The sequence below is a fragment of the Cucurbita moschata genome, unplaced genomic scaffold (assembly GCF_002738365.1).
Source record: "Cucurbita moschata cultivar Rifu unplaced genomic scaffold, Cmos_1.0 Cmo_Scf00001, whole genome shotgun sequence".
NCBI lineage: Eukaryota > Viridiplantae > Streptophyta > Magnoliopsida > Cucurbitales > Cucurbitaceae > Cucurbita > Cucurbita moschata.
In genome coordinates, this window is record NW_019268517.1 from 1,565,792 (window position 1) to 1,577,960 (window position 12,169).

At 36.1% G+C, this 12,169-nt stretch overlaps 4 protein-coding genes across 8 annotated transcripts; 2 read left to right on the forward strand and 2 right to left on the reverse strand.

Moving 5' to 3' along the window:
* Nucleotides 1-421: 421 nt before the first annotated feature.
* LOC111449063 (glutathione transferase GST 23-like) lies at nucleotides 422-1,457 on the reverse strand. Its single transcript, XM_023088948.1, has 2 exons — nucleotides 1,017-1,457; nucleotides 422-853 (listed from the first exon to the last, which is right to left on the reverse strand). Exons 1-2 carry the CDS (start codon nucleotides 1,323-1,325, stop codon nucleotides 485-487), a joined length of 678 nt encoding a protein of 225 aa, XP_022944716.1. The 5' UTR covers nucleotides 1,326-1,457; the 3' UTR covers nucleotides 422-484.
* A 906-nt stretch (nucleotides 1,458-2,363) lies between these two features.
* LOC111448976 (probable glutathione S-transferase) lies at nucleotides 2,364-3,363 on the forward strand. Its single transcript, XM_023088827.1, has 2 exons — nucleotides 2,364-2,712; nucleotides 2,844-3,363. Exons 1-2 carry the CDS (start codon nucleotides 2,404-2,406, stop codon nucleotides 3,213-3,215), a joined length of 681 nt encoding a protein of 226 aa, XP_022944595.1. The 5' UTR covers nucleotides 2,364-2,403; the 3' UTR covers nucleotides 3,216-3,363.
* Nucleotides 3,364-4,280: 917 nt separating this feature from the next.
* Nucleotides 4,281-7,528, forward strand: LOC111448835. Of its 3 annotated transcripts, none has more exons than XR_002711504.1 (5): nucleotides 4,281-4,616; nucleotides 5,598-5,702; nucleotides 5,918-5,974; nucleotides 6,208-6,562; nucleotides 6,753-7,528. XR_002711504.1 is itself a non-coding variant. In XM_023088641.1 (4 exons), the coding sequence occupies exons 1-4, from the start codon at nucleotides 4,362-4,364 to the stop codon at nucleotides 7,032-7,034; spliced, it is 699 nt and encodes a 232-aa protein (XP_022944409.1). In that variant the 5' UTR covers nucleotides 4,281-4,361; the 3' UTR covers nucleotides 7,035-7,528. The 3 variants fall into 3 exon arrangements, 1 of the variants encoding a protein (XP_022944409.1); XR_002711508.1 differs by having other exon boundaries at nucleotides 6,254-6,562; XM_023088641.1 differs by lacking the exon at nucleotides 6,208-6,562.
* A 595-nt stretch (nucleotides 7,529-8,123) lies between these two features.
* On the reverse strand, nucleotides 8,124-11,835 carry LOC111448643 (PHD finger protein ING1). Of its 3 annotated transcripts, none has more exons than XM_023088445.1 (8): nucleotides 11,693-11,835; nucleotides 11,037-11,108; nucleotides 10,615-10,802; nucleotides 9,658-9,721; nucleotides 9,439-9,538; nucleotides 9,081-9,246; nucleotides 8,879-8,994; nucleotides 8,124-8,258 (listed from the first exon to the last, which is right to left on the reverse strand). In XM_023088445.1, the coding sequence occupies exons 1-7, from the start codon at nucleotides 11,718-11,720 to the stop codon at nucleotides 8,884-8,886; spliced, it is 729 nt and encodes a 242-aa protein (XP_022944213.1). In that variant the 5' UTR covers nucleotides 11,721-11,835; the 3' UTR covers nucleotides 8,124-8,258; nucleotides 8,879-8,883. The 3 variants fall into 3 exon arrangements, with proteins under 3 accessions (XP_022944213.1, XP_022944294.1, XP_022944129.1); XM_023088526.1 differs by having other exon boundaries at nucleotides 8,124-8,263; XM_023088361.1 differs by lacking the exon at nucleotides 8,124-8,258 and having other exon boundaries at nucleotides 8,425-8,994.
* Nucleotides 11,836-12,169: the final 334 nt, after the last annotated feature.

Here is a 12,169-nt window from a genome sequence, read left to right on the forward strand (position 1 = left end):
TCTAAGTTGTCTTGATACAAGCCATCGTGTTGGTATTTTTCATCACAAATAGCTTCCTCGACGAGTCTATGTCGATGTTTTTAACCAACATTCTGTTTCGATCGACAAAAGCTTTTGGATGCATTTTTTGTGGTCAGCTTCGAAAAAACCTAAGAAAATTGTAACGTAAAGAATAAGTAATCCCTAAACTTTGATCCGTTTATAATTTGTTTCAATTTAGTCCATTTTGCAGTAAAATTTATATCAATTTTTATTATTTTATTTATGTCATTAATTATTATATTTACATATTAAATTTAATGATTAAATTCAAAATTGAGGAACAAAATTGTTATTTTCATGAAAATTTGGGGACGAAAAGCAATTTTACTAATTCTAATAAAATTGATGCAAAATTGAAATTAAAAGTTTACTTAAATTTTAAAATATAAATTATTGGTTTAATATTATTTTTGAAAATGTGTAGAGTTGAATAAAAAGGCAACTAGCTTGGTGCAGATTGAAGCAGAAGCAGTTCCTCACGGCGGCGCCGTAAATGTATCACCATTTTTTGGTGGTCGGGAATGTGATCTCTGATGACGGCGGCGGTTCGGAAACTCTCCGCCCATGCTTGAAGGCGAGGGAACTCGGGGCCTTCAATCAGCTTCATATCCAATACTTCTTCCAAAACCTTCATCCACACTGCGATCCATCCGTACGTCAAATCCACCATATTAATCGCATCTCCTCCGAAGAACTTCCCGCCGCCACCGAGGCCTCTCTCCTCGACCGTCCTCAGCACTTCCAAGCTCGCTCGCCTCGCCTCCTCTTTATCTTCCCCTCTCGCCACAAAAATCCTCCTCATCGTTGCTTCCTGTTCCATATTCGCTTGTTTGGTTCAAGTAATTTAAGTATTTATTAAATTTTTTTGTTTCGATTTGGTAAATCTTCCGTCAATTGAATGAGTTTTTTCTTCAAAATGCCTTTAAGAAACATTCATAGCATCATTATTGACGAGTTCTCTGCAGAATGATTACCTTGTCCTCTATGAACTTGATCCAGAACCGAGCGGCGGCTCTGTCGAGAGGATCGATCGGTAGCAGAGGCTTTTGCGGCCAGATCTCGTCGATGTACTCAAGGATGATGGAGGATTCGCAGATCGCCTTTCCGCCATGGACGAGCACCGGAATCATCTTGTAGACGGGATTGTAGTGAAGGAGCAGAGGGCTTTTCTTCGTCAGATCTTCCTGTACGAACTCGTAGGGTATGCCATTGAGTTCCAGCGCCCAGACGACTCTGTTACTGAAAGGACTCGCCCAACTTCCATGGAGCTTCACTTCTCCCATCCTTCAATGGCGGAAATCTGAGACGAATCGGTAACACTTCTGGTTCCTAATTTCCATTTCGCCGACGTTTTCTGATTTAGGGTTTAAGGAGTGGAGGAGTTGGTGAACCGGCCAAGGCACGCAAGTCAATTTAAAAAATTATCAAATTTGAAATTTCAATTATAAATAAATATATTTTTTTAAGTAGAAAAGTTATGTTTTAATATTAAATTTTAAATTTTTAGAAATTATGGTTTATTTTTATTTATTGGGCGTTTTATATTTTTTTAATAGCAATTATTCTTTAAAAAAAATATATTAAAAATGAGAAAAATGTTCGATAGAAAATTAATTATTATTTTTAATTAAAATTTAAAAAATAAAATGGTTATTTAATAAATATTTTTTTAATCATACAAAAAATAATAATAAATTTGGCACTCATCGTAATGTCATTAAAATGAATTATAATTTTAATTATTGAAACTTAAAAATATCTCATCATTTTTTAAATTTTATTTAAAATTCAAAAAATAAAATTTAATTGATAAACATTTGGATACAAACATAAAATAAAAAATTATGATTTTATCCATTTAGGTATATTATTCAAATTTAAATCTAATAAATTAATTAATTTTTTAACTTACTGCAAAATTAAAATTAAATATAAAAATTAAAATTTTAATAACCTATTATTTAAATACATCCGACAAATCGAGTTTATAATTTAATAATAATAATAATAATAATAAATTTTTATATAATATTTCTTTTGTCTACAAATCCCTTACGTAAGCTCTTGCGTATGTTTAAATATTTATTAAATTAGGAGTTTATCTCTAAATTTTTTTTTATATTTATATTTATATTTATTTATTTATTAATTATTTATATATATTTTTTAAAGCATGATTTATTGAAAGTTTTAAAAGTTCATGATATTTTATAAAATATAAAATATATTTTTGATATAATATCATATTTTGTTGGACTTTCGGATCATTGAATCGTGCAGCCCAAGAAAGGGTCCCAAAAAAAGCACTATAAAAAGCGATTCCCTCGCTCCTTCATTTTCAACTTGAATCCTCCATTGAAAATGGCAGAAGTGAAGCTCCATGGAACTTGGCCGAGCCCTTTCAGTTACAGAGTGATTTGGGCGTTGAAGCTCAAAGGCATTCCCTACGAGTACGTAGAAGAAGATCTCTCCAACAAGAGCCCTCTGCTTTTGCACTACAATCCGGTTCACAAGAAGATTCCGGTGCTCGTCCATGGCGGAAAACCGATCTGCGAATCCACGATCATCCTCGAGTACATCGACGAAACTTGGCCGGAGAAGCCGCTGCTTCCGTCGGATCCTTTTGAGAGAGCGACGGCGAGATTCTGGATCAAATTCATTGAGGATAAGGTAAAATCATGATTCTGGTTGATTTTCGATCCGTTTGAAATTAAATGAAATGAATGTGTTTATTGTTAAATCGAAATTAAGCGAATGCGATGGAGGCGCTAATTTGATGATCGGAGATTTGGTAATTTTAGGGCCCTGCGGTTTTTATGATATTCCGTGCGAAGAGTGATGAAGAGCGGGAGAATGCTAAGAAGCCGAGCTTAGAGATGCTGAGAACCGTCGAGGAATGGGGATTCCGCGGTGGCGATGGCAGAGAGAGGAAGTTCTTCGGCGGAGATGAGATCGGAATGGCGGATTTGGCGTTCGGCTGGGTTGCGCACTGGATAGGAGTGATTGAAGAAGTGGTGGACGTCAAATTTCTGGACGCCAACGAGTTCCCTAAGGTGTATGCTTGGACTGAAAGATTCAAGGATGCGGCGGTGATCAGAGATAATCTACCGGACCGAAACCTAATGGCGGCAGCTTTCCGGCGACGGTGGGAACAATTGCTCCAATCCACTTAAATTACAAATTTGGTATTACAGTGGGGTGAAAGTTAAAATTGGATATTTAATTTTAAAAATTAAAATTTCATCCCAAAATTTGATAAAATCTTATTAATAGTCCCTAGTGACTTTATATATATATATATAAATAAAATTTTAATTTTTACTTCCGCCGGACAACTTACAATCGATCTTATCACACAATCGATCTAAGTCGAAGAACAAGAGAGAGAAAGTACAAGAAGGGCACTGAGACAGGAGAACAACGAGCGCCATGTCTTACAATCGATATAAGCTTTCATGGTTTTCCTAAAACGTCTCATATTAATGAATTCACTGTCTCTAAATTATATATCCATAATTTCTCAATGATTAGCTAAAATCCAACGTCAAATTTGTCAAAGACTAATCAAAATAGGAAAAAAAAGACCGAACGAACACCAACTCCGACCTTGGTCCCCTCTCGCTCTATTGTTTTTATCTTTGTTTCTTGGTTCATTCTTTGCGAGAGTCGATATTAGGAAAAATGACAAAAGTACCCCCAACTTATTGAAATATCATCACTAACACAACAGAGTCAAGCCCAATAATTGTACTGAGCATCTACATATTTTAGGAGGCCAATAGAGTTAAGCCCAATAACTAGGCGAGTATCTAGATATTTTAGGAGGCCAATAGAGTCGAGCTCAAAATTGTACGTTTTCATTCGAGAAATTTCAAACAATAAAAAGTAGTAGTATTCTACAGAGTATCTAGTATTATCTACTCGATTGGTGTTAATAAAGAGTGTGAATGTTTAACACAGAGAGTTGTGTTCAACACAACCGGGACCAACGGAGGTATATGCAGAAAAGACAAACATAAACAAAAATAAATACTTAATTTGGCTTTCAGAAAACTTATACATATATATCTATATATATATATATCCAAAATTCAATAATTTCTCCAATTAAAAAGCTAACTAAGGCGCGAAAAAGTGGCATAAAAATTAAAATTGCAATTTAATTTTTATTAATTGAGCAAGAAATTGAACAAAAAATGATCAAAACATCTGGAGGTTTTTTTTCTCTCTTCAAATTACTCCACGTTAATCGCCGAGCGTTCATCCTCTTCCAAATTCTTCTCCTTTAATCCTTTCTTTGTCTCTCCAGCTTTGAATTCATGGCGCATAGCGGCTTACTCGGAGGCGGCATACGGTGGAAAACAAGGAAGAAAATGCGAGAGAATGTCTCCGATGAACGAGGCCAACAAAATGGAACCCTAACTGTTCTTCTCCAAGACCCTTTCGAGGTTTTGGGTTCTGATCTATTAATGGCGATTCTTGGCTACGTTGATTCACGCAGCGTGGCACTTTCTCTTCTTGTCTCTCGATCCTGGTATGGAATTGCTTCCAGCGATTCCCTATGGAGTTCTAAGGTGTGCATCTTTACTCTCATTAATTCGTTGATCTTATGGTGCTTTTGATTTTGTTCGATTCTCTGGAATTGGATTTTGTATTTGATTTTTTCATTGGTCTTAGTAATTCCAGTGCTAATCGAGTCGATTCGCTCGTTTTTGCTTATAGAAATACGTTCATCTGTTGTAGAATGGGGTTTTGGAATCCTATGACTTTCATTCTTTTGTGTAATATTTTCTCACATCGGGATTTGAATCTTAAATTTATGAACTGTCTCTTTTCTACTTTGATGGATCATCACGAACTGCATATAAGAAGTGCTTTCACTCCAAACCACTCTGTACAAAAGCCATTATTGATATTATCAGCTACTTTTCCTTTCATATTTCCTCTCAAGCTTTTTAAAACACGTATGCTAGAGAGAGATTTCCACATCCTTATAAAAAAAATGTTTGTTCTCCTCCCAAACCAACGTGGGATCTTACAATCCACCCTCTCGTCCTTGCTAGTACTCGTTCTCTTCTCCAATCGATGTGGGACCCCTCAATCCACTCTCTTCGGGGCCCAGCGTCCTTGCCGGCACACGGTCTCGTATCTATCCCCTTCGGGGCTCAACCTCCTCGCTGGCACATCACCCAACGTCTGGCTTTGATACCATTTGTAACAGCCCAAACTCATCGCTAGATATTGTCCTCTTTGGATTTTCTCTTCCAGGCTTCCCTTCAAAATTTTTAAAACGCGTCTGCTTGGGAAAGGTTTCTACACACCCTTATAAAGAATGTTTCATTATCTTCCCCAACCAACTTGGGATCTCACACCATCCATGGTTATGCATGAGGGATAGTAATGATTGCTTGCCATGTCTTATCTTATTTGACACTGGGATATGATGATAAAAATTTCTACAAATTTGTTAAAATGGTGTAGCAACAAAAAAAGACTTGCGTTCTTCACTGTATAATTGAACATTTGGTAAACAAGTTTATCGTGTTTTCTCTTAGTGTGTGGAACTGTGGCTTGGGATTGCACATATCCCTAGATTGGCGCAAACCCGAGGTCTTCCAAAGATGGCTGCCTATTCGTTATCTGTCATGGATGGCAATCGGGTTAGTCTCTCTCTCCATCCCTCCACCCCCAACATATATGTATATATACGTTCTTTATGTATGATTCTGTGATCCCACATGCATCTACTGCTTGTCATCAATGATTCGAAAAAAGAATATGGTCTACTTCTACACATATACTCCCAACACATGGGAGAATGAGGAGCGGGTATTACTTGGCTATCGTTTTTTATGGGTTTATATTGTTGTGTCAGACTCGCATTATGAGGGAGGATTTATGTGACCACGCTTGGCAATTTCACTTCAATAAGGTATGGCTGTCTTTTATTTTAGGACATTAACCTTCATGTAATGAACTAAATGACGTGCAACCTGGTTAGGAGACATACATTGAAGTCCTAAATTAACTGTATGAAATTCTGTTACATATGATTGTGTTTTATGATTGATCAAATCTGATTATGTTATAAACATCATTTGACCACTTCTAAGCATTTTACAGAGATTCATGCTGTCCTCATCTAATCTTTTTTCCTTTTATTAGTTGCACAAACTATTTATTCCCATCTGGAAATTTGAAAATGTAACAGCGCACACGATTAGCTGCAAGAGAGGTTAGATGCCCGATGATGGATGTTTTAGTAATACAAATTTCATGAACGATGTTCACAATTTGAGAGCCATGCTAGTGATTATGTTATAAATCATCTAACATGCACAAAAAGCTCGTTGGACTTGGAAGCCCATGAAGCATGGGTACTTTAGTTTAGGCATTGTGTCTGTGTCTGACATGTGCCACCACATCCGTGTTGTGTCGTGTTCGTGAATTACTTGCTCTCGGAATGTCTATGTTGATGCTCACAGTTCTGATAGCACGGTGAGGTAAAGGGGATGTCTCGGTAAGTGTTTAGCACCTAAATTCATTTTTACATATGCAATTGTGTGTGGTTAAAAACATATCATGCTCTAGCTGGTTTCAAAACAATCTACCAATTTTGTGCTTGCATGCCAACGTATCTCATTAAGGAACCTTTCTGATGGGGTAAGTTGGTTCATAATGGCAGATAAATTAATTTCCATTCCTCTCAGGAAGCTCCTGTTTACTGGCGAGATCTTGATCCGTATTGGCAAGGTAGCCACCTTCTCATGCGCCGTTATTTCCACCCCGATGGGAGCCAAACTGCAGATCCTGATGACAGAGTATGGGGTGGCCATGAATGCTGCTTTTCCACTGTAACCACCGTTGTTGGTGATGGGAAGATCAGAGAACACTATGTGAGGATTAACAAATGGCCAAAAGGATGTTGGTGTCGAGGAATGAAGATTGGAGCTGGGAGATGTCGAATCACTTCACTTCGTACTCGAGCATAGCTGATGCTGAGGACGGTGGGACAGGGCCACTTTAAAGTAACATAATCAAATTAGTTCCCTCCTTGAATCTTGTCTTCTGGTAAGACATTAGCCAAAAGGGTCACAAAAGGCTGGTGACGAATGATTGTTTGCTCTTTCTTGTAGAGGCTGCTGTTTTGCTGTGTACACAAGTTTGCGAGTCATAGGATTTGGTACTGGTTTTAGGTCACATGTTCTTTTGATCCTTAGCATAATAATGGGAGGTAGGTTCTGTGTGTTTGTAGATAATGCTTGCTTGTAAGTAGTAGCGTTTGTAATTAATAAGTTTTCATATTTTAGGAGTGATTTTGCTTTCGGACCGTTTTTTTTACTCGGTACAGCAAATGTGAGGTATAATGATTTGAACTTCCGACCTTAAAGGAGGGAGGACATGCTACTAGGTTATATATTTGATTCTTAGGGTATAGCTCTTTAATACATTCTTTTTCACAATTGTATAAGATTAATATTGAACATCCATTTAGTCCATATGGTTTTATATGCTAAATTATGAATTTTGATTTTTAAGAATACATGTTTCTAATTTACATTGTAAATTAATCAAAAGTTTGGGACATGATATATATATATATATTTAAAATATCTAAAAAAATATTAGGACGAATGATCTTTCAACTTAAAGATCACACTATTGGAGAGTTCATTGAGGCCCGCCGCTTTCTCAATATCAAATGGAAGCTCGTCCAACCCGGCAGCATTCATGAGTCGCTCGTTCATATTCTATTCATTTGTTCCTTATCTATCCTATACAGAATCTAATGTCAAGATTAATTAATTCCTGGCTTTTATTTACCTTAGGCTCCTCACTTTCAAAGAGATACCGCCCGTAGGTATCTTACGGATTCCGCCCTCAGACTCGTTACGCTGTTCGACTGAACTCGTTGGCTGAAAAATGTGGAAAAAAAATAAGCTATTCGAAATCTTAGTGAAAGACTGGATTTCTTATCTCTTGCTTTTCGTGAAAAAAGCATATTCAAATTTTCTAATTTAAATATTGTTAAAAAAAAATACAAAATTTATAAATCTACCATTATTAATTGATATCAATTTGAATGTAGCTCAAAGTACATACATAAACTATAGTGCACGAGCACAAGAACCTTCTTGTGGAGTAGATCGTAGTTAAGCAACCCCATTTTACCCTGCAACCGAAGGGCCTTGCTCACATCAAATGAAACTTCACTTCTTCCCTCGTAATTTTTTTTTTCGAAATAGGGATTAAATTGTTAAATATTTTTCTAACTTCACAAAACACATAACACATATAAGGTCAATTTATTTCTTTACATGGGTAAACATTCACTTAACATAATTAATTGAACTCCAAATAACTTTATTTGGCAAACTAATGTACAACAAAAATGAACAGCACAAAAGTGTCAAAATTGGACACTTCATGTCTCCTCTTAACAAACATCCAAAGACGCCTAAGCATCTCTGTTTTTATCCCCAACCATGCAGCAAATCAAATCAGTGTGTTTTACAATGAAAAACAGTGTCATATTCTGTATCTTCAAATGGTTTTAAGGCCCACTTCAAATCCTCATGAGTTGACACTTTCTTGAAGAAACTTGATCAACTTCCCAGGATGAGAAGTGGCCTCAAACGATTTGGAGTTACTGCCATAGATTCTACAATTTCAAAACTTTTGTAGCCACTAAAAAACCAGCATTAAAGCAAAAACAGTATTTACAAGGATTGGAATTGCAAGTAATTTATGGACTAGCTGAGCAGGATATTCTGCAGTTACATTTGACTTTAATGTATTTCATATAAAATAAGGCAGCACACTGTTGATCTGATACCTGTATTATCTTCCTTTTCGGCGACCTTTCGAGCCTGCGCAATCTGAACAGTACCATTTTCCTTTCGGTTGTTCTTTTAGACCAACACAGCCAAAATGAAACCATTCGATCTTGCACTGTATGAATGGGAAGACTGGCTTAGATTATAGACTCGAACCACAAAAAAAAAATGTAAGTAGAGGGGGAAAGGGTTGTCACATACATTAGGGTTATCACAGGCAACCATCTCCCCGTAACTAACTTGGTTGCAGAGACAGTAAGTTGGTTCGTTTGGATCAACCGGTAATTCAAGTTCCATTCCTGTGGGAGTTGCAGCAGTTGATGCTTCTGTTGCAGCAGATGCAGCCGCAGTCTGGCCATGCCGGGTTCTGTACAAAATAATTTTCGTCACAGATGATGTCCTATAACTCTTGCCCAACATGCATAAAATAAATGTCTTTGTAGTATATACTACTATTCCCAATTCATCATAAACAGTAATGTAATTATGTAACCTAAAGTAAATGGTGTCTTTTATCAGTAGATAATTTCAACATTAATCATGTAGAAGATGATCTTACTTTTTACGCCCTCCTCTACCACCTTCTGTTCCCCGTCCAGATTTTGTACCACCATCCAGACTAGAAGCTGGTAACCCACTTGCAGCAGCACTCCCTCTTTCTGCAAATAACCATGATATAGAAGATGGGAGTTGGATCCAAAATGAAAAAGATAAATGTATTTATGCTCCATATTCACTGAAGCATAGAGAATATCAAAGGTGGAATCGCATGTACTACCATGACGAAGCTTTTCATCAAAATTCTTCAAATACTGGTCAAGCTGCTGTATGTGAGTGTCTACCTGAAGCACAATATAAATGAAGAGTGTAGATAAGAATATAAACAATAAGAAGATGGCCTTTCTTTTTCCAGCCAAATAACAAAACACACAAAAAAACATCGATAGTTGTAGACAACAAAGCATAAAAAAGAAACGAGGTTTGTCGAAGGTATGATCGTGGTGGTAAGGATAAGGTACTAGTTTCTATGTCAAATATCAAGATCTGATACTGGTGGTCAAGGATGAGGCACTAGTTTCTGTGTCAGACAGTGAGATGAAAGTGGAGACCTTAAGAGAAACCTGGGAGACTCCCTCATACCTCCTCACTCTAGGGCATGTACGAGTCGGTGACAAGTTTAAACATGAAGTTTCTTTCACAGTGGTTCTTTCCAAACAAGAGGTTAGAGGAGACAAGTGCGCGAGTGCAAAACTGCAAACACTAAAAAGACCTCGGTATATCGATTAAATATCATACACCCTGTATGCATTTTGTAAAAATGGTAAGCCTCCATTTGATAACCATTTAGTTTATCAAAATGAAGCCTATAAATACTACTTTCACCTATGAATTCCCTTAAAACCAAGCTAAATTTTTAAAACTATAGAAAGTAGTTTCAAATTTTAGTTTTTGTTTTTGTTTTTTAAATTTAGTTAAGAATTCAAATGTTTTCTTAAGAATGATAGAACTCATTGAAGAAAAATTGGGACAAACAAGCATATTTAAAAAGAAAAACCAAGTGCTTATAAAATGTGGCCTAATTTATCTCTTTTTCTTATATTAACTTGAATTGAGCAGAAAATTAGTGTCGAATCATTATCATGAAGCGGAGAGTGCCTCAGTTCAAAGTCACACTCGATCGACATCATGGAAAAGCAAACGCAACTTAAACAAGTTTCATTGAACTTGCACATACCAAATCATATGCCTGAACGGCAAGGGCAACCTTTTCATCGGCAATTCTAATGCTATGCTTCTGCTCATCAAGAGCTTCATCAGAGAATCGGATGAGTGAAGTATCAGGAGTAATATTTCCACATTTAACTCCCCGCTTAATATCCTCAATTTCTTGCTCACATCGTTGCTCATTCTGTTTCACTAGCCCTGCATTTACAAACATAACAACGTTCTTGAAAGTTAACAGAGAAAAACAGATGTGTAACCCATAGAGTATAATAACAGTGACATAGGAGGCCATTTACTTTTATTTTCTAGACATCAATAAAAAAGAGCTTACAAAGAGTTTGGGGTTATTTCCAAGTCGACCCAACGCCCATAAAAAAACGATAAAGAATCAAGAAAGGAACAAGAGAGAAACGAATAAGAAATAATGAATACCTTGCAAACTTTGATCTAAATCACGCAGCAAAGCATACTTCTTTTGAAGAATGTTGGGTAGTGATTCCAGATCTGTGGAAAGGTGCAAAACAAAGATGTAAAACACAGAAACTGAATATCTTCAGTTAAAAAATTACTGAGTGACCTTTTTTTTTCGTTTAGTTCGACAATTGCAAAAGTCAGAGATCGAAATATAACCTTATAATGATAATTGATGTTATATCTACTGAGTTATGCTTGAATTGGCCGTGCGACCCAATTGAATGATAGATGCTTTCAAATCTCTATTTATCATCCTTCTCTCTCGCCCTCTATTTCCATTTTCTTATCACTCTAATCTTATTGTTAACTTGATCAAACCAGTTTCCTCATGAGTATACAGACACTAACCCACAAAAAGCTTAAAATCCTAAAACCAGAACAGAAAGCAATCACTATAAATCAAGAACCTGACACATTCATCACAAAATTGATCGTATAAAAAGAAAGAAACAGAAAAAATCTGTTAAAAACCCGAATGAAAGACACTAACACATTGAAAACGAAAGAACGAATTACAGTAACTAACGACTATCAGATAATCGAGATAGGGTTTCGAAATTAATCAATCGTGCGAAATTGCAGCAAAAGAGAAGATGAAATAGCATAATACGTACTGGCTTGAAATTCTTCGAGGAAAGACATGTGAGGAAACTGAAATGAATTCAATGGGTTTTAAATCCTTCAAAAAAACAAAAAAAAAAAATGTCAGTGAATTTTGGCGGATTTCTTATCTCAGAATCTTCCCGCCATTGATGCAACGACCACCGTGCCCTAGAAATTGAACGGTTTTATACTAATTGACGGATTTGCCCTTCAGACTCCAAACCTTTTAGTATTGGGCTGGGCCACTATTCTAACCCATCAGCCTAAAGCCCAAGGCCCAGGAAAATATAGATGTCCTAGATTTTATTATTTTATTAATTTTCAAAATTTTTAATAATACACTTAAATTTTAAAAAAAAAAATCCCAAAAATACCAAAATTTTAAAAATTTTTAAAGAGTATAAAAAAAATTAAAAAACTCTTATAGTCAATTATGGATGAAAATAGTTTACTGGAAGGGGAATGGACTGTGAGATCACACGTGGACC